This window comes from Rhinatrema bivittatum, chromosome 3 (assembly GCF_901001135.1).
Source record: "Rhinatrema bivittatum chromosome 3, aRhiBiv1.1, whole genome shotgun sequence".
NCBI lineage: Eukaryota > Metazoa > Chordata > Amphibia > Gymnophiona > Rhinatrematidae > Rhinatrema > Rhinatrema bivittatum.
This window is the reverse complement of record NC_042617.1, coordinates 221,810,787-221,836,422: the sequence shown is the minus strand read 5'-3', so window position 1 is coordinate 221,836,422 and position 25,636 is coordinate 221,810,787. Positions and strand designations below refer to the sequence as shown.

General features: G+C 44.9%; 1 protein-coding gene across 17 annotated transcripts in view; it reads left to right on the top strand.

Annotated features, from left to right (window-relative positions):
• CCR6 (C-C motif chemokine receptor 6) overlaps positions 1-25,636 on the top strand; it is a 553,987-nt gene that overhangs the window by 247,679 nt on the left and 280,672 nt on the right. For all 17 annotated transcript variants that reach the window (XR_003855476.1, XM_029594230.1, XM_029594222.1 and 14 more), the window contains 2 exons: positions 17,949-18,032; positions 18,256-18,368. Coding sequence is in view for 16 of the 17 variants with exons in the window: in XM_029594230.1 (XP_029450090.1) it covers positions 17,949-18,032; positions 18,256-18,368 (197 nt within the window). In the remaining variant the exon portion in view is untranslated. The remainder of the gene's footprint in view (positions 1-17,948; positions 18,033-18,255; positions 18,369-25,636) is intronic.

Below are 25,636 nucleotides of genomic sequence, written 5' to 3'. Positions count from 1 at the left end.
AAAATACTGTTTGTTCCATTTATTCATTCATTCATTTACTATTAATGTTGATGAGGAAATCAATGCAACCTGGTGGATAGAGCTCATCAGAAGGGTGAAGGCATGCCAATCCATTAAAACTATGTCAAAGTGTCACCTAAAGTGGCATGAAGAGCCCAAGGACCCACAGTGGGATAAACAAATACCAGCAGTGCCAGAAGTTATCCAAGGCACCATCAGGGGAGCCTAGGAGAATCAAGAGTGACCAGAAATCACAGTTGTAAAAGTGGATTAGAGGGCACCAACAGTGACATGAATCCCCACGAGGGGGCAAAGAGACATCAAGTATGACATTAAGAGGGAACAAAACCCCCAAAAAGGCAGTACCACCCTCCCTAGGCAGTGATAGAAGTCAAAACAAGTGAGAGATTGGAATGAAGACCCCAAAGCATCAGGAGAGGCACAAAGCAGCCACCTAGAGTGGCAAGAACATCCCAGGGCTCTGCATGAGGGGCAAATGACACCAACCAAATTGGTAGAAAACTATAGGCAGAGAGAAGCCAGAGGAAATCCCTGGAGGAGACCTGATATCATTTCCATATGGCATCATTAGGTGAAGGAGCTGGCTGTTCGGGCTAGTCTACACTGGAAGATAAGATATTATTGACTAAAAGGAGCAATGCTCTTTAGCCACTAACTGTTTAATATCCTGTGATTCAGGTAATTCAGGACATGATGCTTCTGAATCAGTTTTTTAAATATTGTCTCCATTACCACAGAAGCAATAATCATAGAGGACTGCTGTACTATAATTCATCGAAAGCTAAATATTGGATGATTGTCAGGGAAAAGGGTGTGTTTCCCACTCTGGAGCCGGGGTAGAGAGATGCCCATGACAGAAATTATATTCAAAGATGATGATTCAAAGGAACTGAAATAAATCTCAGTGAACTTGGAAGATATAATAGGGCAAATTGACAAACTAAAGAATAGCAAATCACCTGGACTAGCTGATATATATCCAAGAGTGCTGAAAGAACTGAAAAAATGGAATTGCATACCTGCTATTGGTAACTTGTAAATTGTCATTAAAATTGTCTATGATTACTGAGGTCTGGAGGGTTGCCAATATTTAGAAAAGGGATCAAGGGGTGATCCAGGAAAATGCAGACAAGTGAATCTGATTTCTGTGCCAGACAAAATGGTGGAAACTATCATAAAGAACAAAATTACTGAACATATAGATAGGCATAGATTAATGGGAGAAAAGCCAACGTGGATTTAGCCAAAGGAAGTCTTGCCTTATCAGTCTGCTACATTCTTTTGAGGGTGTAAATAAACATGTGGATAAAGGTGAGTCAGTTGATGTAGTGCTCTGATGCCAGAAACCATTTGACAAAGTCCATCATGAGAGATTTCTTAGGAAGCATCATGGGATGGGGGAATGTGTCCTATTCTGGATTGGGAACGGTTTAAAAGATAGAAAACAGAGAGTAGAGCTAAATGGTACATTTTCCCAATGGAAAAAGGTGAATAGTGGAGTGCCCCAGGGATCTGTTATGGGACCACTGCATTTTAACATAATTATAAATGACCTGAAAATGGTAATAACGAGTGAAGTGATCAAATTTGCTGATGAGACAAAATCAAAGTTGTTAAATCATGAGAGGATTGTGAGAAATTGCAAGAGAGCCTTGCAAAACTGGGAGACTGGGCATGCAAATGGCAAATAAAATTGAATGTGGACAAGTGCAAAGTGATGCACTTAGAGAAGAGCAACCCAAATTATAGCTACACCATGCAAGGCTCCACATTCAGAGTCACCATTCAAGAAAAGGATCTAGACATCATTGGAGATAATATGTTGAAATCTTATTTATTTATTTATTTAAGAAATTTTATATACCAGCGTTAGTGTGGTCATCACACCGGTTCACATATTAACAAAAGATTGGAAATTACATCATAACAGGAGAAAATAACTTGGGGGGGGGGGAACATTAGTGAAGCAAGGAAAGATAGCGAACAAACTGATAAAAAAAAACAAAAAAACATTAGATAGTAAGTATTTACATAAATTTACAGTATTGGTAACCTTGTATACATCAGTAATCTCATAAGAAGGACACGTGGCATAGTGGACTAGGTTAGGGTTCCTGGGATGAGTGGATGGCTAGGAGCAATAGATAACATGGACTATTCTGGGTAGGCTCGTTTGAAAAGCCAAGTTTTCAATTTCTTTTTAAACTTAATAAGGCAAGGTTCAAGGCGCAGGGTAAGGGGCATGGAATTCCAGAGGGAAGGGCCGGCAATAGAGAGGGCACGGTCGCGGGCGAAGGAAAGACGGGCTGTCTTTAGGGGGGGTACACTTAGAGTGCAACAATTGGAAGATCTGGACGGGCGGGAGGAGTGGTGGGGGGTGAATGGGATATCTAGCCAATTGGAGTTGTGTGTGTGAATGGATTTGTGTACAATGGTGAGGGCTTTATAGTGGATACGGGAGAGGACGGGAAGCCAATGGAGATTTTTGAGAATCGGAGTGATGTGTTCGAATTTGTGTGTGTTTGAGATGATTCTTGCTGTTGCATTTTGCAACATTTGCAGGGGTTTTATTGTGGAGTAGGGGAGGCCCAGGAGGAGAGCGTTGCAGTAGTCCAGTTTAGTGGCGATGGTAGCCTGGATCACTGTACGAAGATCTTGGGGGTAAAGTAGGGGTTTCAGTTTTTTTAGGACGTTAAGTTTAAAAAAACCTTCTTTAAGTGTGGAGTTGATATAATTCTTCATGTTTAAGCGTTGGTCAAGGAGAACGCCAAGATCCCTTACAGATGGCTGGGTGGTGGCGATGTTAATATTGGGGTCATTTGCAAAAGGTTGGGGAAGGGTGGAGTGGGGGGAGATAAGTAAGATCTCAGTCTTGGAGGCATTGAGGGCTAGGTGGAGGTTGGTAAGGAGGGAGTTAATGGCATCCAGGCATTTCTCCCAGTGCTTTAGGGCATCAGAGATGGAGCTTTGAATAGGGATGACGATCTGGACATCGTCGGCATAAAGATAGAATTTAAGGTTAAGATCAGACAGAAGTTGGCATAGAGGTACAAGATAAATGTTAAAGAGGGTGGAGGAAAGAGATGAGCCTTGGGGGACGCCCTGTTGCAAAGGGCGTGGGTTGGATAAAGTTTCACCAATTTTGACAGCAAAATTCCTATTTGAAAGGTAGGATTTAAACCAGGCCAGGGCAAGGCCAGAGATGCCGATGCTTTCTAGGCAGGTAATGAGATGATTGTGGCTGATGGTGTCAAAAGCTGCGGATATATCAAGGAGGGCAAGGAGGTAACTGCGGCCTTGACCCATGCCCCTGATGAGGTAGTCAGTAAGAGTGAGGAGGAGTGACTCCGTATTGAAGTGCTTCCGGAAACCAAATTGGGAGGTATGGAGGATTGCATGATTTTCAATGTATTCCATGAGTTGGGCGTTGACAATTCTTTCCATTAGTTTGGCAATAAAAGGGAGGTTGGAGATTGGGCGGAAATTGGCAGGGTCCTGTGGGTCTAAGGAGGGTTTCTTTAAGAGAGGCTTAACAACAGCGTGCTTGAGGGAATTGGGGACAGATCCATGGGTGAGAGAGCAGTTGATAATATCTGCGATTGCTCGGGCGATGGTGGTAGGGATCGCCAATAGTGCTTTGGGTGGAATGGTGTCACTGGGGTGGGAGGCAGGTTTGATTTTTTTGAGGAGATTTTCAACTTCTTTGGAGGAGGTGAGGTCGAGGGCAGTCAGGTTGGGGTGAGAGGGAGAAGGGGGGGTAGGAACAGAGTGGTGGGATTGGTCAGGTGACGTAGGGAATCTTGAGAGAAGGTTGGTGATTTTACTCTGGAAAAAAGTGGCGAGTTCTTCACATTTGGAGGCTGCATCGGGGTTTGGTGAGATTTGAGACGTAAGAGAAGAGTACTTTAGGGTTGAATCTGTAATCGTGAATTTTTTTGGCATAGAAGTCTCTTTTTTGTTTTAGAGTGGCAGTTCTGTAGTTATGTAAGGCTGATTTAAAGATGGAAGAAAGCTGTGGGGATGGATCCTTCCGCCATTTTCTCTCTTTTTGTCGGAGATCGGCTTTTAGAGCTTTAAGCTCGGAGGTGTACCATGGTGTTCCTGGTTTGGCTGTGGTGCTTATGGTTCGTTTAGAGAGTGGATACAATTTGTTCGCTATGTCACTTGTGATGCTATACCATGAGGCTAGAGCTGAATCAGAGTCGTTACAGTCAAGGTTAGGCAGGGAGGAGGAAAGGGCCGCGGCTAGATCATCACTAGGGCAGGATTTTCTGGAAAAAATTGTGGAGTTGTGGGCGAGGTTCATAAGAACATAAGAAAATGCCATACTGGGTCAGACCAAGGGTCCATCAAGCCCAGCATCCTGTTTCCAACAGTGGCCAATCCAGGCCATAAGAACCTGGCAAGTACCCAAAAACTAAGTCTATTATATGTAACCATTGCTAATGGCAGTGGCTATTCTCTAAGTGAACTTAATAGCAGGTAATGGACTTCTCCTCCAAGAACTTATCCAATCCTTTTTTAAACACAGCTATACTAACTGCACGAACCACATTCTCTGGCAACAAATTCCAGAGTTTAATTGTGCGTTGAGTAAAAAAGAACTTTCTCCGATTAGTTTTAAATGTGCCCCATGCTAACTTCATGGAGTGTCCCCTAGTCTTTCTACTATCCGAAAGAGTAAATAACCGATTCACATCTACCCGTTCTAGACCTCTCATGATTTTAAACACCTCTATCATATCCCCCCTCAGTCGTCTCTTCTCCAAGCTGAAAAGTCCTAACCTCTTTAGACTTTCCTCATAGGGGAGTTGTTCATTTCCCCTTATCATTTTGGTAGCCCTTCTCTGTACCTTCTCCATCGCAATTATATCTTTTTTGAGATGCGGCGACCAGAATTGTACACAGTATTCAAGGTGCGGTCTCACCATGGAGCGATACAGAGGCATTATGACATTTTCCGTTTTATTCATCATTCCTTTTCTAATAATTCCCAACATTCTGTTTGCTTTTTTGACTGCCGCAGCACACTGAACCGACGATTTCAATGTGTTATCCACTATGACACCTAGATCTCTTTCTTGGGTTGTAGCACCTAATATGGAACCCAACATCATGTACTTATAGCATGGGTTATTTTTCCCTATATGCATCACCTTGCACTTATCCACATTAAATTTCATCTGCCATTTGGATGCCCAATTTTCCAGTCTCACAAGGTCTTCCTGCAATTTATCACAATCTGCTTGTGATTTAACTACTCTGAACAATTTTGTGTCATCTGCAAATTTGATTATCTCACTCGTCGTATTTCTTTCCAGATCATTTATAAATATATTGAACAGTAAGGGTCCCAATACAGATCCCTGAGGCACTCCACTGTCCACTCCCTTCCAGCTGGGGGGGCATTAGCTGGGGGGGCATTAGTGGAAAAGGAGGCTTCTATTAAATAGTGGTCAGACCAGGGTAATGGGGTACAGGATGGAGTGGTGTTGGAGCGGATATCAGCGGATATCAGCGTTAATGAACAACAGATCCAAAGTGTGTCCAGCTTTGTGTGTGGGGGATGATATGATTTGCTGGAAACCTAGGGCTTGGTGGGATTTGATGACTGTTTGGCATGAAGTGGAGGGGGGGGGACGCGTCTATGTGGAGATTAAAATCCCCGAGTAGGATGGTTGGGAGGTCGGTGCTGAACGAGTCAACTATATATTCAATGACGGGTGAGGGGTTTGATTCCAGAAGAGTTGGAGGCGCGTACACTAGGCAGATCTGCAGGGTAGGGGATTTGAACAGGCCTATCTCTATGTTGGGTGGAGAGGCTGTGTTGATGTGTTTGAACTTTAGATGTTTTTTTGCAGCTAGGAGGAGACCTCCTCCTCTTTTAGAGGTCTGGGAAGGGAGAAGATCTCGTATTCGGAAGTGGGAAGTTGGTTATTGAGCACCGTATCCATTTCTTTGAGCCATGTCTCGGTGACCCCACAAAGGTCTGGTTTGCAGTCGATAAGGAGGTCACCGAGAATAGGTGACTTTTTGACGAGAGACTGGGCGTTGAAGAGAATTATGGAGAGGGTGGAGAGGCCTAGGAATTGTGTTAAGGGGGAAGTGAGGATGGGTAATAGTGATTTGCGTGCGGCCCTGCTTTGCACGGAGGGAGGGTGGTGGGAAAAGGGAGGGGGTAAATGGGAAAAGGGCCGGTGGAGGAGAGGTATGGGATACATTTTCACTTGAGGGGGTTAGAAGAGTGGGGCGGGTGAGAGGATGGGTATTGAGGGTGGAGGTGATTAGAATGCAGGTGGTGAGAGTAGTGGGGAGGCGATGAGGAGTGCTGGGGGGAGGGGAAGGACGGTGCCGAGGTAGTGGTAGGTTGGGAAGGGTACGGCCGGTGGACCTGTGGAGAGAGGTGGGGGGGGTACAGTACAAACAATACACGACAGTACAAAACAAAACCATATGAAAGCAATTGCAACTAGTAGCAGTATGGGTAGCAAGGCAAGTGGAGGCCGTTTCCACTAGCCAGTGGACTTAAGGGCAGGGAGAGGTGAATGTAAAAGTGTTAGAGGGCACACACCTTCAATATTAATGGTTGCTAGGAGGCTCTCGTCAGCCGTATTGCTTGCGAGGCCATCGAGCTCTCAGCATTAATCCCACTGAACAAATCGGTGAGCTGAGGGTAATTGTCGTCAGCACTGGCGGTCATCAGTTCCTTTTGACATTATTGACCTGTTAGGGGACTGCAGGGCCTCTACCTGTAGATGCCCATGGCTTCATTGGTCCATACCTTCGGTCGTTGGGGCTGCCTGATGATCAACACCTGTGGGCATCATGGGTACCAGGAATGGCACTGTTCATTGGCAAACTGCTTATTGATCGCAGGACATGTCCGCAGTCCTCCATAAGCACCTGCACTCATCAGAGACTTTGCTGCAGCGGTTCCCAGTGGGACTCGCTGGTGAGCCAGTTCCAACGCAGTTTGATCGCCCGCCTCTTGGAGCGTTTTCTGGTACTGGAGGGGCCGCAACCCTCCACCTTGCCTTACCCAGTGGTGCTGGGGACTGTTCCAAGGACCTCGGATGCGCAGGTGGCATTCATAGAAACATAGAAATGACGGCAGAAGAAGACCAAACAGCCCATCCAGTCTGCCCAGCAAGCTTCACACATTTTTTCTCATACTTATCTGTTTCTCTTAGCTCTTTGGTTCTATTTCCCTTCCACCCCCACCATTAATGTAGAGAGCAGTGATGGAGCTGCATCCAAGTGAAATATCTAGCTTGATTAGTTAGGGGTAGTAGGGGTAGTAACCGCCGCAAAAAGCAAGTTACACCCATGCTTATTTGTTTTACCCAGAATATGTTATTCAGCCCTTATTGGTTGTTTTTCTTATCCCCTGCCGTTGAAGCAGGGAGCTATGCTGGATATGCGTGAAGTATCAGTTTTTCTTCTCCCCTGCCGTTGAAGCAGAGAGCTATGCTGGATATGCATTGAAAGTGAAGTATCAGGCTTATTTGGTTTGGGGTAGTAACCGCCGTAACAAGCCAGCTACTCCCCGCTTTGTGAGTGCAAATCCTTTTTTCTTCTCCCCTGCCGTTGAAGCAGAGAGCTATGCTGGATATTCGTGAAGTATCAGTTTTTCTTCTCCCCTGCCGTTGAAGCAGGGAGCTATGCTGGATATGCGTGAAGTATCAGTTTTTCTTCTCCCCTGCCGTTGAAGCAGAGAGCTATGCTGGATATGCGTGAAGTATCAGTTTTTCTTCTCCCCTGCCGTTGAAGCAGAGAGCTATGCTGGATATGCGTGAAGTATCTGTTTTTCTTCTCCCCTGCCGTTGAAGCAGGGAGCTATGCTGGATATGCGTGAAGTATCCGTTTTTCTTCTCCCCTGCTGTTGAAGCAGAGAGCTATGCTGGATATGCATTGAAAGTGAAGTATCAGGCTTATTTGGTTTGGGGTAGTAACCGCCGTAACAAGCCAGCTACTCCCCGCTTTGTGAGTGCGAATCCTTTTTTCCACATTTCCTCTTGCTGTTGTAGCTTAGAGCGATGTTGGAGTCACAGTAACCATGTGTATGTTTATTGAATAAGGGTATTATCTCCAGGCAGTAGCCGTCATTCTGGCGAGCCACCCACTCTTTATTGACGGCCTCTTGATTTTATGGATCCACAGTGTTTATCCCACGCCCCTTTGAAGTCCTTCACAGTTCTGGTCTTCACCACTTCTTCCGGAAGGGCATTCCAGGCATCCACCACCCTCTCCGTGAAGAAATACTTCCTGACATTGGTTCTGAATCTTCCTCCCTGGAGCTTCAAATCGTGACTCCTGGTTCTGCTGATTTTTTTCCTATGGAAAAGGTTTGTCATTGTCTTTGGATCATTAAAACCTTTCAAGTATCTGAAAGTCTGTATCATATCACCTCTGCTCCTCCTTTCCTCCAGGGTGTACATATTTAGATTCTTCAATCTCTCCTCATAAGTCATTTGATGAAGACCTACCACCTTTTTGGTCGCCCTTCTCTGGACCGCCTCCATCTTGTCTCTGTCTCTTCGGAGATACGGTCTCCAGAACTGAACACAATACTCCAGGTGAGGTCTCACCAAGGACCTGTACAAGGGGATAATCACTTCCCTTTTTCTTACTCGATATTCCTCTCTCTATGCAGCCCAGCATTCTTCTGGCTTAGCTATCGCCTTGTCACATTGTTTCCGCCGACTTCAGATCTTTAGACACCATCACCCCAAGGTCTCTCTCCTGCTCCGTGCACATCAGCCTTTCTCCCCCCATCGAATACAGTTCATTCGGATTTCCACTCCCCATATGCATGACTCTGCACTTCTTGGCATTGAATGTCAGCTGCCATATCTTCGACCACTCTTCCATCTTCCTTAAATCCCGTCTCATTCTCTCCACTCCTTCCGGCGTGTCCACTCTGTTGTAGATCATCCGCAAAAAGACCTTACCTTCTATCCCTTCCGCAATGTCGCTCACAAAGATATTGAAAAGGACCGGTCCCAACACCGATCCCTGCGGTACACAACCGCTTAAAACCGCTCTCTCTTCAGAGAGAGTTCCATTTACCATCACACATTGTCTTCTGTCCGTCAACCAGTTTGCAATCCAGGCCACCACCTCGGCACTCACTCCTAAGCTTCTCATTTTATTCACCAGTCTCCTGTGCGGGACAGTGTCAAAAGCTTTGCTGAAGTCCAAGTAGATGACATCGAGTGCTCTTCCTTGATCCAATTCCTCGGTTACCCAGGCAAAAAAGTCAATCCGATTTGTCTGACAGGATCTTCCAATGGTGAATCCATGCTGCCTCTGGTCCAGCAATTCTCCCGACTGTAGATAGTTCACTATTCTCTCTTTCAACAGTGACTCCATTACTTTTCCCACCACCGAAGTGAGGCTAACCGGTCTGTAGTTTACCAGCCTCTTCTCTGTTCCCACTCTTGTGAAGCGGGACCACCACCGCTCTCCTCCAATCATTCGGCACCACTCCCGTTTCTAGGGATCTATTGAACAGGTCACACAGCGGACCCGCCAGCACATCTCTGAGCTCCCTCAGTATTCTGGGATGAACTTCATCAGGCCCCATGGCTTTGTCCACTTTCAGTTTCACCAGCTCTTCCCATACATTTTCTACTGTAAATGGAGTTACATCTACTCCATTCCCCTCCAGTTTCTTGTTAACTAGTGACGGTCCTTCTCCAGGGTCCTCTTTAGTGAACACAGAACTGAAGTATTCATTTAATATATGTGCCATTTCTTCGTCTCTCTCCACACATTGATCCTTTCCACCTTTCAATTTCACTATACCACTTTGAACTTTTCTCTTTTCACTGATGTATCTGAAAAATGTTTTGTTACCACTCTTTAGCTCTTTGGCAATCCTCTCTTCCGTTTGACTTTTTGCCATCTTGATTAATTTCTTCGTCTCCCTCAGTTCTACCAGATATTCTTCTTTGTGTTCCTCCTTTTGGGATCTTTTATATTTCTTGAACGCTGTTCTTTTAGCCTTTATTTTGTCAGCCACCTCCTTTGAGAACCAGATAGGTTTCATTTTTCTTTTGCTTTTCTTTACTTTTCTAACATATAGATTAGTTGCCTTGGTAATTGCTCCTTTTAGATTGGTCCACTGTTGATCCACATCTCTCTCGTTTTCCCAGCCTTTTAGTTCTTCCTCCAGGTACTTCCCCATTTCATCAAAGTCTGTGTTTTTGAACATCAAAACTTGGGTTTTTGTGCTTCTTTTCCGTGTCCTTTTTGTGATATTAAACCATACCGTTTGATGATCACTGGTGCTGAGGTGGGCACCCACCTGGACGTCTGAGACATTATCTCCATTAGTGAGCACTAAGTCGAGTATAACTCCTTCTCTCGTGGGTTCCATTACCATTTGTTTGAACAAAGCTACTTGCAGGGCATCCATTATTTCTCTACTATTATTAGATTCTGCAGATGGGATTCTCCAGTCTACATCTGGCATATTAAAGTCTCCAACGATCACTTCTCCTTTCTTTGCTATCCTGTGAATGTCTTCAACCAGATCTCTGTCCAGCTCTTCCTTTTGGTTTGGAGGCCTGTAAACCACTCCAATAAAAATGGATGCCCCATCTTTTTTTTAAGTCGGCCCATAGTGCTTCTTCTTTGCCCCATCTTCCTTGCAGCTCAGATGCTTGGATATTGTTTCTGACATAAAGAGCCACTCCTCCCCCTTTCCTATCCTCTCTGTCCTTCCTTAACAAGTTATAGCCTGGTATTGCCGTATCCCAGTTATGAGATTCCGTAAACCACGTTTCCGTGACAGCAACAACGTCCAAGTCCGCCTCCACCATTAGGGCTTGCAGATCTGGGATTTTATTACCCAAACTACGAGCATTTGTGCTCATAGCTTTCCAGCTTTCTTTGTTCAGGTTACTGCTGTTCCTGGACTCCTTTTGTGACCTATTTAGTTGAGTTTTGTTATCCACTTTTCTCTTTGCATTTGTGCAAGGGAAGAGATTAATGCCTCTGATGACAGAGTCATCCATCACTGTGAGCTTTTTCCTTTGGTTTCTGATCTGGAATTTCTGTATGCATTGGGTTTTTTCTCTCTTTTCCGATAACATTTCAATCTTTTTCTCAAGGACTTCTTCAGAATTTAATTCGGCATTTTGTACTTGTTGCACTTGATACAGTGTGTGTCTACGGAACACAGGTCTTATTCTACCAGAGCCCACTGTAATACTTCCCTATACTAGAGTTCTGCCACTTTTCAGTCTGGTCTTGGCCTCCACATCAGTCTGCACCGCATAGCGCTGAGAAGCACTGGCGGGGAAGGCGTCAATACATACTCTGGTTGGTCGTGGGGCGATGTATAACCACCTACTCTGGCACATGGTTCTCAGTCCTCGCTGGGATGTGGGGTTTCTCCCACAAAGCATGGTGCTCAAGATAATAGGTGTGCCACCATTCGTGGATGGGCTGCCACTGCATGAGTTCCACCCAGCTTGCTTTCACAGCGGAGGGCTTCTAGTTGCCCTCTGTCGCCTGGGCATTTGTGTGTGTGTGTGTTTGTTCCCCCCAGGCAGTCACAACAGGTTGTATTCAGCAGCTGCAGGACTGACCTAGGACTGTACTCCTGGTCAGATCCTGAGGTGAGTGGACTTTGCGAGAGTGGCTAAAGCTTCCTCCCCTTTCTCAGCAGAGATCTGTCTTTCACCCTCTACCATGTTGTTGTGGAACAGTCCCTGAGGCTCTGTCCCTGAGAAACTTTTCTCTGATCCAGGGCCCCGATCCTCTGCATCGGAGTATCTCCTTGGAGGCCAGGGCTGGGGGGTAGCTGAGGCAGTCATTGGACCGTCTTCAGCGGGGACCCTCTATGGATTGTAGTGGCAACCTCCCTTATCCGAGGCCTGTGGTGGGTTAGTCACTTCGGTGCCTCGGTGATCTGTGATTGTGCATCTACTCTCCTTTGGGGAGTCACTCAGGCTGTCAGGATTGGGAGGCCCCGATCCCGTGGCTTTCTTTTCCCCTTTGAAATGGTAGATTCCTCTGGGTTCTGGGGCAACCCTTTCGGGTTTCCCTCTAGATGTCCCACTGTGCACCCATTTGAGGGGTGTCCTTTGTTTCCATTTCTGGACGAGGGATGTCACTACTCTGATGGGCGCCAGCCCCAAGAATAGTTGCGTGTAGCACTCTTCCTTGTAAACTTATGGTGTAGCAGGTCTATCCTCGAGAGAGCCTGTCCAGTGTTGCCCCCGGTGACCCTCCAGGTTTTCTCTGGTTTGCCAGTTACCTTGGTGTTTACTGAACTCTGTGGCTGTCTTCTTCAAGGATCGTTATCGTCAGTCATCCTTGCCTGGTGGACCCTTCTCTGTGAGGCAGGTAGTTCTTGTCAGACGAATCCGATGAATTTCTTTGAATGAGTGATTAGATCAGAGCTTTCCAAACTGTGTGTCGGGACACGTTAGTGTGTCGCCTGCAGTGTGCAGGTGTGTCGCACAAGCCCGGTCAACTCTGATGCGAGTTTGGGCTTTTTTTTTCTAGAGATTCACTTTTTTTTTTTCAGTTTATGGGTTGCTTATTATTGGGTGATTTTTGCTGTCAATCGCGTTTTTTGGGGGGGCTTGGTGGGTGGAACGAGCCCAGCCATCCTTGCATTGGCTGCTGCTGCCGATGAGGCCTGGCCATGAGGAGTACTGACTGCAAGCAGCAGTGTCTGGTGATCATGGAAGGGAGTGAAGCACTTAACTGGCAACAATCAAAAAGACGAGGTACATGAGTGTGGGGGCCAGACATGTGCTGGGGAGAGAGAGATGAGTGAGTGGGGGGCAAACGTGCTGGGGGGACAGACATGTGCTTGAGGGGGAGAGATATGAGTGTGTGGGGGCCAGACATGTGCTGGGGGGAGGAGAGAGATGAGTGTGTGGGGGACAGACAATTTGTTTTATTATTGTTTCTCATAAATTATAACAATAACATGAATCTTGGAATATATATTTTTAATATAAATTTAAGGTTTTCATGAGATAAATGTTTCACGACACAACCTATTTATGTATATATTTAAGGAAACATACATAAATTGTCGAAATATGTTTCGTTCGTTTAACCTTTAACCTCTGGTTTACTAGTAGACTGAATTACCATGTCGTGAAATTATGTTTGTCTAAAAAGTGTGTCACCAACATGAAAAGTTTGGAAAGCTCTGGATTAGATAGTTGTATCAGGGGAGAGTACATTAGTGTAGTGTACTTGGATTTCAGTAAATCGGTTCTGCATAGGCAACATATATATGTACTAGGTGCCCTTGGTATGAGCCCTAAAGTGACTGACTGGGTTAGAAAATGGGTGAGTGGGAAGCGATAAAGGGTAATGATAAATGGAGTTCACACCGAAGAGAAAAGTGCATTACTTGAGGCAAACCAGAGGGATCAGTCCTTGGATGGATACTTTTCAACATTTTCATAAGCAATATTGAAGCAGGACTATCAGGAATGTTGTCTTTTTGTGGATGATACCAAAATCTGCAAAGAGTAGACTCCCAGGAAGGAGGGATCTAGAAAATGTGGAAGAATAGTCTAGAATCTGGGATCAAAGATTTAATACTAAAAAATAGTCATGAATTTGGGCTTCAAAATAACAAGGGAGCGACACAGTATAGGGAGTGAAATTCTCTGTGCAAAAGATAGCCAAACAGATGGATAAGGTGATGGCAAAATCCAGAAAGATGATTGTTTATATAGAGAAAAGAATGGTCAGCAGAAATAAGGAGGTGATTTTGCCCCTGTATAAGACCCCGGTGAGACTTCATTTGGAATATTGTGTACAGTTCTGGAGACATAAGAACATAAGAAGATAAGAAAATGCCATACTGGGTCAGACCAAGGGTCCATCAAGCCCAGCATCCTGTTTCCAACAGTGGCCAATCCAGGCCATAAGAACCTGGCAAGTACCCAAAAACTAAGTCTATTCCATGTAACCATTGCTAATGGCAGTGGCTATTCTCTAAGTGAACTTAATAGCAGGTAATGGACTTCTCCTCCAAGAACTTATCCAATCCTTTTTTAAACACAGCTATACTAACTGCACGAACCACATTCTCTGGCAACAAATTCCAAAGTTTAATTGTGCGTTGAGTAAAAAAGAACTTTCTCCGATTAGTTTTAAATGTGCCCCATGCTAACTTCATGGAGTGTCCCCTAGTCTTTCTACTATCCGAAAGAGTAAATAACCGATTCACATCTACCCGTTCTAGACCTCTCATGATTTTAAACACCTCTATCATATCCCCCCTCAGTCGTCTCTTCTCCAAGCTGAAAAGTCCTAACCTCTTTAGTCTTTCCTCATAGGGGAGTTGTTCCATTCCCCTTATCATTTTGGTAGCCCTTCTCTGTACCTTCTCCATCGCAATTATATCTTTTTTGAGATGCGGCGACCAGAATTGTACACAGTATTCAAAGTGCGGTCTCACCATGGAGCGATACAGAGGCATTATGACATTTTCCGTTTTATCCATCATTCCTTTTCTAATAATTCCCAACATTCTGTTTGCTTTTTTGACTGCCGCAGCACACTGAACCGACGATTTCAATGTGTTATCCACTATGACACCTAGATCTCTTTCTTGGGTTGTAGCACCTAATATGGAACCCAACATCGTGTAATTATAGCATGGGTTATTTTTCCCACACCTTCAAAAGGATAGAAACAGGATGGAGTCAGTCTAGAAGGTGGCTAGTGAAATGGTAAGTGGTCTTTGTTATAGAGCCACAAACATTTGTTGAGGCGAAGCAGGCAGGGGAAATCAGTGGTGGCATGATTCTGTGGAGGTGCTTGGAACATGGCAGACGAGGAACTCGGTGGATTCATGATCTTGTGGTGCTTGGGGATAAGCAGGCAGAAGTGGAGTCATGACCCTGCTGTGGTGCTTTAAATGTGGCAGGCAGAGGAACTCAGTGGAGTCATGTCCCTGTGGTGGTGTTTGGGGCTAAGCAGGCAAAGGAACTCAGTGGAGTCAGGATCCTGCTGTGGTGTTTGGAATATGGTAGGAAGTGGAACTCAGTGGCATTATGAACCTGCGGAGTGTTTTGGGGCTAAGCAGGCAGAGGAACACAGTGGCATCATGACCCTGCAGTGGTGCTTGGAACATGGCAACCAGGGGAACTCAGTGGAGTCATGACCCTGCAGTGGTGCTTGAAGATAAGCAGACAAAGGAACACAGTGGAGTCGTAACCCTGCATTGGTGCTTGGAACATGGAAGGCATAAGAACTTGGAGTCATGATCCTGCAGTGGTGCTTGGAACATGGCAGCCAGAGCAACAATATACCCTTGTGGTTCTGTGACATATATGGCAATGTAATGCTGCAGCTGGATGTCCTGCCAGACCTCTGTGCTATTGGTGTTAGGGTATGACAGTGTAGGCCTGCTGCCGGATGTGCTACCAGACCCCTGTGCTGTTGGTGTTGGGGTATCGTAGTGTAAGGGTGCGGCTGGATGTTTTGTCAAACCAGGCAGTGATGTTGGTAAGGGCTAGGTAGGCAGAAGGTGTCGGTGCGTGTTGGTCCCAGTGATGTTAAGGATTAAGCAGGCAGATTGTGTTAGTACATATTGGCCCCTATGATGTTGGTAAGGGCAAGGCAGGCAGATTGTGTCAGTACATGTTGGCCCTAGTGATATTTTTTGAGACATGACAGAAGGAAGCAGTATGTGTTTGAACCAACTGACGGTGTTGGGGACATGGCAGGACTCAGCATTCGGGGTGGTGTGGCCCTTGATATGGCAACTCGGGCCTGGGAGGCAACAGCAGTGTGATTGCATCTGGATGTGACCATGGCAATGCTTATACAAACTGAAGATGACCTTTCTTCTGAAAGTGCTCCTGGATGGCACTTTGTAGTTTGGCGATAATAGCTGCAGCAAACGCCTGAGACCTACATCCTCTACTACCTGCAAGAGCTGATCATCTAAAGCGATCATCTCGCCAGTAGTCCTAGTCAACCACTTTAGATGCTGCCTGCCTTTTTTTCTTGTGACAGTGCCACCAAACACCACCCCATTTTCTCCACTGTGAGCTGTCACTTCCTACATATATCTGGGGACTGCTACTGCTGGCCTGCCACTTGACTGGTAGAAGGAGCTGAAGGTTTGGAAGTAGCTTGAGGAACACTCAAACCCCTTTTAAAATAGCTGCCTTGCAGAAGGGGCCCCCTGACTACTGCTACTACCATCCTCAGCTGTATATTGAAGGGGATGCTGCTTCTTTAGGTGTGTTCCATTCCAGAATTACTTAAATGGCACAGTTGCTTCCCTTGGCTGATCTCATTCGTGCAATAGTTACAACACGCAAAGCATGGGTCCTCCCTGATTTGAAAATGGCTCTAGATCACAGATTTCTTTCATGATCCTTTCCCTCTCTCTGTATCCTTGGGGTGAATGATGCTTGCACTGTAGTGGCAATTGAGACGGAGCCTGAGAAACTGGGGCAGAGGATTCATTCATCCTTTGTTTCTGCACTGTTAGTATGGCCTGCTGTCCCTCACCAACATCAGCTCCTGCCTCTCTCTCCTCTGTCAGTAGAGGCTAATATGGTACTGACTACTCCTCCTAATACAGCTAACACCTCTCCCATTTTCTCAGTGGACTTGGTCTCACTCACTACATTTATGCTGATGATGTGCAAGTTCTAATTCCCATTAAGAGTTCAATAGACGAAACACTTAAACTGACAGCGATGTATCTAGCATTGATTAAACAGCTATTAACTAATATGAAATTGAGTCTAAATGTTGAAAATACTGAAGTCATATTTTTAGATCGTAGAACTAGCAATATCAAACCATCATTTCTGACCTTAGAAGATAACAAGACGAGTATTGAAATTAGAAGTAATGCATGAAATTTAGGAGTGATAATTGATTCTGAATTCAGTTTAAATAAACATATTAATTTGAAACTCAAAGAAAGTTACAATAAGCTACAAACTCTCAAATGTTTAAAACCTTTACTTGAGCACAATAATTTTAGAACAGTTCTTCGTTTTACTGTTCTCTAGTATAGACTACTGTAATGCTCTATTCTTAGGACTGCCACAATCTACAATTCGACCATTACAAGTACTTCAAAACACTGTAGCACGTTTACTAACCAACACAAAAAAATATGATCACATCACACCAGTTTTGATCTCGCTTTATTGGCTCCCGATACAATATCGCATAGAATACAAAGCCCTCTGTATTCTACATAGAACAATCTATGGTGAAGGCACTGAATGGCTTAATGCCTCTATAAGATTACATACCCCCCAAAGAAATCTAAGATCAAGTAATAAGGCTCTTCTATCTATTCCTTCAGTAAAATCAGCACAGTTAACGCAGATCAGAAACAGAGCAATCTCTCTCGCAGGACCAAAGATATGGAACGCGCACCTGACAACCTTAGAATGCAGCAAAATGAAAAAACATTTTAAAAAAGATCTGAAAACATGACTTTTCTGCAAAGCCTACAATTAACACAACCAGCAGAACCAGAAGGCTTAGCCAACTTTAATTGTTTAATAATTATTTTATTTTATTTGGTTTTACCCATATTTGTACTTTTTGATGAATTGTATTTTCCAGATATAATTATTAACCTGTTTTAATGTCTTACCTTTGATTTGAAGTATAACTTAATAGTTAATATTTGTCTTTTAAAGCTTTTGTTTTACTGATTTTATGTTTAGTATCATGATATTTGTAAACTGTTGTGATGGAACCTCTTTAAATGACAGTATATAAATTTTATAATAAATAAATAAATAAACTGGTTCTGTCCTAAGCTTCATTCCATTTACAGTTCTGGGGACAGGATTAAATCTAAAATGAAACCACCTAGTTGGGAAGCACAGTTATTGATGCTTTATTCTCTCCTTTTCTTCTCATGGCTTCTGTTTGATGTGTGAACTAAAAAGGATCACTGGTAAAAATAGTGATACTGAAGAAGATGCAGATGATATGCTTGTTGAAACAGGAGGGAAGCAGAAACTTCCAGAGAGGTGAGAATGTAGCTTTAAATTCTCTTGCTGTAGTGTGCACTTCATTGACCACATTTACCATCATCAAACCGCAATAGAATTTCTTATAACTTTAGTTCACAGAGAATATATAGCTTTTACTGTACAAACCACAAATTCAAGTCACTATATTCTATAACAAAGTAGAAGAAAATAGGATATAAATCATTATGAAGTATATTGATTTTCTTTAACATCGTTTTAGGAGTTATGAGCCCAGCAAACAAACTGGAGGCCTTGCATCTCTTTCAAATGCTCCCCGGTTAATCAATAGTCCAGGTTCCCTCACTGGAGGACCTTTAGTCATGGATCCTGACAGTAAGTACACAATTCAAAACCCTATCTAGAAAACAAGGTCTTATGCTACAGGGAGGTTGGCAGGCTGGAGCTGCGGTGGGGAAGTTGAAAGAATATAAGAAGTTGCCTTACTGGCTCAGATCGAGGGTCCATCAAGCCCAGCATCCTGTTTCCAGCAGTGGCCAATCCAGGTTAGAAGCACCTGGCAAGTACCCAAACATTAAATATATTCCTTGCTACTGATGCCGGTAATAAGCAGTTGCAATTCCTTAAGGTCAACATGATTAATAGCAGTTTATGGTCTTCTCCTCCAGGAACTTATCCAAGCCATTTTTAAATCCAGCTACATTAACTGTCTTAACCACATCATCTGGAAATGAATTCCAGAGCTTAATTGTGCACTGAATGAAAAATAATTTTCTCTGATTTGTTTTAAATGTGCAATTGCTAACTATATTGAGTGCCCCCTAATCCTTTTATTATCTGAAAGAGTAAATGACCAATTCACATTTACCACTTAAAGTCCTTTTATGATTTTATAAACCTCTATCATATCCCGCTTCAGCCATCTTTTTAAGCTGAACAGCCCTACACTCTTTAGCCTTTCCTCACAGGAGAGACGTTCTATCCCTTTTGTTATTTTGGATGACTTTCTGTGCTCCTTCTCCAGTGCAACTATATACTTTTTGATACTCAGCAACCAGAATTGCACACCGTGTTCAAGGTACAGTCTCACCATGGAGTGATACAAAGGCAGTGTGACATTCTCCATGTTATTCACTATTCCCTTCCTGATAATTCCTAACATTCTGTTTGCTTTTTTGACTGCCCCAGCACACGGAGCTGACGATTTCAAAGTATTATCCACTATGACACCTAGATCTTTTTCCTGGATGGTAACTCCTAATATGGAACCTAACATCATGTAACTATAGCATGGTTTATTTTTCCCTATATTCATCACCTTGTACTTGTCCACATTAAATTTCATACGCCAGTTGGACACCCAGTCTTCCAGTTTCGCAAGGTCTTCTTGCAATTTATCACAATACACTTGTGATTTAACTACTCTGAATAATTTTGTGTCATCTACAAATTTGATCACCTCATTCATAACTCTTTCCAGATCATTTATAAATATATTGAAAAGCACTGGTCCAATTACAGATCTCTGAGGCACTCTACTGTTTACCTTTTTACACTGAGAAAATAAATCCTCCTTTCAATTTTTGAAAGAAATTATTTTGAATAAAATAGCCTCTTTCACCTTGCTTTTTAACCATTCTGACAATCGTTTGGTCTTGCTTCCACCTTGCTTAATGCATGCAATACATCTAGATTGTGCTTCTAAGATGGCATTTTTGTCCATGCCTTTTGTATACTCTTAACCTGTGTAGTTGCATCTTTCAGATTTTTTGAAAAATATTTTCCTCTTTTTATCAAAGTTGCTCCTTTGAAAGTTTACTGCTAGAGCTATAGGTTTACTTGTCCTCCTTACAGTCATTAATTAAAATTTGATCATTTTATGATACCTATTGCCAACTGTCCCCACCACCATTACCTCTCTCCTAAATTCTGCATTCCACTAAGAATTAAATCTAAAATAGCTCTCTATCTTGTTGGTTCCTGAACAAATTGCTCCATGAAGAAGTAATTTATTCCATCCAGGAACTTTATCGCTCTAGCATGTCCTGATGTTATGTTTACTATTTAACATTTCTTTAGTGCTACCCAGATAATATTGGGGTAATTGAAATCTCCCTTTATTACTGCATTGTCAAATTGGTTAGCTTCCCTAATTTTTCTTAGTATTTGATCATCCATCTTATCATTTTGGTTAGGTACATGGTAGTATGCTCCTATTGCTATAGTTGTCCCCAGTTCCCAACACATGAGATTTTTTTTACCCATAAAGATTCTACTAGCAATTTACTCTCTTGCAGGATCTTTATCCTGTTGGACTCTGTGCCAACCCAGACATAAGAACATAAGAAATTGCCATGCTGGGTCAGACCAAGGGTCCATCAAGCCCAGCATCCTGTTTCCAACAGAGGCCAAAAACCAGGCCACAAGAACCTGGCAATTACCCAAACACTAAGAAGAACCCATGCTACTGATGCAATTAATAGCAGTGGCTATTCCCTAAGTATAATTGATTAATAGCCATTAATGGACTTCTCCTCCAAGAACTTATCCAAACCTTTTTTGAACCCAGCTATACTAACTGCACTAACTACCTTCTCTGGCAACAAATTCCAGAGCTTTATTGTGCGTTGAGTGAAAAAGAATTTTCTCCGATTAGTCTTAAATGTGTTACTTGCTAACTTCATGGAATGCCCCCTAGTCCTTCTATTATTCGAAAGTGTAAATAACCGAGTCACATCTACTCGTTCAAGAGCTCTCATGCTCTTAAAGACCTCTATCATATCCCCCCTCAGCCGTCTCTTCTCCAAGCTGAACAGCCCTAACCTCTTCAGCCTTTCCTCATAGGGGAGCTGTTCCATCCCCTTTATCATTTTGGTTGCCCTTCTCTGTACCTTCTCCATCGCAACTATATCTTTTTTGAGATGCGGCGACCAGAATTGTACACAGTATTCAAGGTGCAGTCTCACCATGGAGCGATACAGAGGCATTATGACGTTTTCCGTTCTATTAACCATTCCCTTCCTAATAATTCCTAACATTCTATTTGCTTTTTTGACTGCTGCAGCACACTGAGCCGACTATTTTAAAGTATTATCCACTATGATGCCTAGATCTTTTTCCTGGGTGGTAGCTCCTAACATGGAACCTAACATCGTGTAACTACAGCAAGGGTTATTTTTCCCTATGTGCATCATCTTGCACTTGTCCACATTAAATTTCATCTGCCATTTGGATGCCCAATCTTCCAGTCTTGCAAGGTCCTCCTGTAATGTATCACAGTCTGCCTGTGATTTAACTACTCTGAATAATTTTGTATCATCCGCAAATTTGATAACCTCACTCGTCGTATTCCTTTCCAGATCATTTATATATATATTGAAAAGCACCGGTCCCAATACAGATCCCTGAGGTACTCCACTGTTTACCCTTTTCCACTGAGAATATTGACCATTTAATCCTACTCTCTGTTTCCTCTCTTTTAACCAGTTTGTAATCCACGAAAGGACATCGCCTCCTATCCCATGACTTTTTTGTTTTCGTAGAAGCCTATCATGAGGGACTTTGTCAAACGCCTTCTGAAAATCCAAATACACTACATCTACCGGTTCACCTTTATCCACATGTTTATTAACCCCTTCAAAAAAATGAAGCAGATTTGTTAGGCAAGACTTCCCTTGGGTAAATCCATGTTGACTGTGTCCCATTAAATCATGTCTTTCTATATGCTCTACAATTTTGATCTTGAGAATAGTTTCCACTATTTTTCCCGGCACTGAAGTCAGGCTCACTGGTCTATAGTTACCTGGATCGCCCCTGGAGCCTTTTTTAAATATTGGGGTTACATTGGCCACCCTCCAGTCTTCAGTTACAATGGATGATTTTAATGATAGGTTACAAATTTTAACTAATAGATCAGAAATTTCATTTTTGAGTTCCTTCAGAACCCTAGGATGCATACCATCCGGTCCAGGTGATTTGCTACTCTTTAGTTTGTCAATCTGGCCTACTACATCTTCCAGGTTCACAGTGATTTCGTTCAGTTCGTCTGAGTCATCACCCCTGAAAACCATCTCCGGAACTGGTATCTCCCCAGCACCCCCCCAACCAAGTTGATCTTTCCTATCATTCCAATATAATTTGTACCCTGATATAGTATTGTCCCATTGATTATCCTTCTTTCACCAGGTCTCTGAGATATTCCTTATGTCTAACTCATTATTCACTGCTAAACACTGTAACTCTCCCATCTTATTTATTAGACTTCTGGTATTCTTATACAGAATAAAAGTAGAATTAATATTTAAGAAAGATATGTAAGGATTCCCGGTCTTGAAACCTTCATTCCCTGTACATACCAGGATCATTCCAGACGGTGGGTTATGTTCCATGTCCAGCAGATGGAGTCAGAACACAAAATTCCCAGGGGAGGAACCATATAACCATGCCTTCCCTGTAACAGCTCCCAGTAACGTTCTGACTCCAGCAGATGTGAGCAGGGGACTTGTGGTCCCCAGCTTGTTAGCTTAGGGCTACCTCCTCAGGGGGATCAAGTTTAAAAAAAAAAAATAAAATAAAAAAGAAAGTTTTAAATTTACAGTTTAGGTCACTTTGCTAAGGCTCCTCTTACAGCAGGGGGAGAGCTCTCCGCTGGTGCTGGCTCATCGCTCTCTAGCCTGGTGACTTGCTGACAGGCTGTTGCCTGTTTTCTTTCTTTCTTTTCTCATTTTCCTCACTGAGGGCTCAGTTGGGGTAAGTGTATATTTTGTTTCATCTTCTTTTTCAGCAGAAGACTGCAATTTTTTGGACTCCGTTTGGCTCTCTGAGGTGAAAGTCGGTAGTGCCGGCCTCTCCCTCCTGACCCAGATGTTCCCCCCTCCCTTTTGGGGAGCGACCGACGTCCCGACCTGCGGCCCCGCGAAGCACCATTCCCCGGGGCCGCCTGCTGTCGGGAGCGTAATTCCCCGTCAGTTCTTCTTCAGGTCGGTGGGGGACCGCGGCAAGCGTCCGTTGCCGGGTCGGCGCTCATTTTAGGCGCGAGCCACCTGTAGGGCCTCCCCCCCCCTCTCTCTCTCCCTGCGGCGATGCAGTCCGCGGCGCCTTGTGAGGGCTCCGACAGGGCCGGATTATTTTCTGAAGAGGGTCTGTGCTCAGGCTGTTTCCCCGAGGGGGAATGTGCGCCAGCTACTAACAAGGACGTTCGAGCTGCAGACCGCGTGGGAAGGAAGCGCTAGGCCCCATTCCTTCTCAACGCGGGAACGGCAGCCATTTTGTTGCAAGATTATGATGCCGCGCTTTCTGAGGAGGACGCGGATAATCCGTTCCCCACTTCTAGGCCCGTTTTGGACCCTTACTCCGAGTCTAATCCTGGTAGGCAGAGGGGGGATCCCCCGGAGGGTGACCCCTCAGGATGCCAGGCTTTTTCCCCTGAATTCATAGTCCTGATGCACAGGGCTTTTCTTCAGAGCAGAGACACGACCTTCGGGAGACTTCGTCGGGGGAAGAACAATCCCAGGACCCTGACGTGGCCGACCCCACCTTGGCGGCCCAGGTGGAGGGCGACGACCCTAGGGTCCTCCGCATCTTCCAAGCGGCGGAGTTAGGTGACCTCATTCCCTACATCCTCCTGGAAATGGATATTGATCCACCTCCGGAACCGGTGGGGCCTGACCCGGCTCTCAAGAAGGGGGACCCCCTCCTAGCAGGACTGCGGCCTCTAGCCAAGTCTTTTTCCCACTCATCACAAGATCTTGCAGTTGATCACTCGGGAATGGGATTCCCCGGAGGCCAACCTTAGGGTCGGTTGAGCCATGGAAAAATTGTATCCTCTGCCGGCCGATTTTTTGGAAATTCTCAAGGTTCCCGCCGTAGATTCTGCGGTATCAGCGGTCACAAAGCATACCACTATTCCTGTCACTGGAGGGACGGCGTTGAAGGATATGCAGGATCAGAAGCTGGATGTTTACCTCGAGCGTTTCCCTGTACGTACCAGGATCAGTCCAGACTGCTGGGTTATGCCTCCCCTCCAGCAGATGGAGTCAGAGAGAAAACTGAAAGCACCCCCTAGATATACTGGTGTGCCACCTGCCATCCTTCAGTATTTCCTCTGACTCCAGCAGATTGAGAGACATAACCTGCAGTCCTGTCTATCCTGACACAAAATCTTTTTCAGGTGTCATTTATTAATTTCTTGACTTGTACTGTCTAGATCGATTAGTTATTTCTCTGTTTAGTTAAAAAAAAAAAAAAAAAAAAAAAAAAAAGTGGAACTGTTTTAGTTTCTTGTTGTTTCCTTGTTTTCAGCGCAGCGTGCTATTCTTTTACAGGCAGGCTGAGAGAGCTTTGCTCTCCTTTATTTTCCCGGTTGGTGTCCCGTTGGTCGGGGGGAAAGTCTACCGGTGGTCCGGTCACCCTCCCCCGTCTGTTCCTGCTTTATTCCAGGGGTTTTTTCCTCCTGAAGAGGGCTTCTGTTTTAAAAAAATAAAAAAAAATAAACTAAAGGCTAATTTAAATTCAGCGTGAGGACCCGTAAGTCCTGTTGGTGACAGGCTGTGGTCCCTTGTAGCCCTAGCCTGCCGCGCGGACCAGGGACTCCGGAGGGGGTGAGGTCTCTTCACCCGGCGATTTTTTCCCCTTGCTGTTTTTTGGCACGAATCCCTGCTCCCAACCAGATACTCACGGTTCTGCCGTAGGATGCCCCGAGCTTCGGCCTGCACGGCCTGCGGCAAGGCGGGGGCGCGACTCTCCAGGGAGGGTCTCTGCTCCCATTGTATTCCCGGGGGCGAGGGACCCTCCCGGGGGCCGAGCGCTGCCCGCAGCGCAGCTTTTCGTCCCTCTTCAGGGCGATCAGGGAGCCTGGCAGCCGCGCTGTCATCAGCCCCGCCCCCCACTGTTAGGGAGCCGGCGGCTATTTTGACCACGCGGCAGCCTGCTGATTCGGCATCGGAGGAGGAGGATTTTGCTCATATCTCTCCTCCTGCCTTGAGCCCGTGCAGTGGATCCGAATTGGACGCTCCTCGAGCCCCTCCCCCCTGGGACCAGCCCGCGGGGGGCTCCAAAAGGAAAGTACCCTTTTCTTCAAAATTTGTCCTATTGATGCACCAGGCATTTTTAGACGCGGAGGCAGGTTAGGAGCCGGATGAACCCCCTCCCCCTAAGGTTCCCAGGGTCTCTCCTGAGCGGGGCAGAATCTCTCCTGAGCGGGGCAGGTCTGGGCCTAGGGACAACGCGGGGTGGTTCAGATCCCACCAGACTTTATTCATTAGGCGGCAAGGGGGGTCCGGTAGCTCCGGATCTCACTCAGGGGTCTCCGGATGGCACAAGATCGCCGGATGGTACGGGGACAGAGGTCTCTGACGCTCCGGGGGCGCTCGAGGGCGATGACCCCCAGATCCTGCGCCTGTTTAGCAAGGATGAGCTTAACTTTTTAATCCTTCATGTTTTGAAGGAATTAGAGATCCCAGCGCCACAGCAGGACACTGACACTTCCACGGGGGACATAGCTATGGCAGGTTTAAGGGCTCCCCCACAGTCTTTTCCCTTACATGCCAAGGTTTTACAGCTAGTTTCCAAAGAATGGGAGGTGCCGGAGGCATCACTGAGAGTCAGCAGGGCCATGAATAAATTATATCCCCTGCCTGCAGATT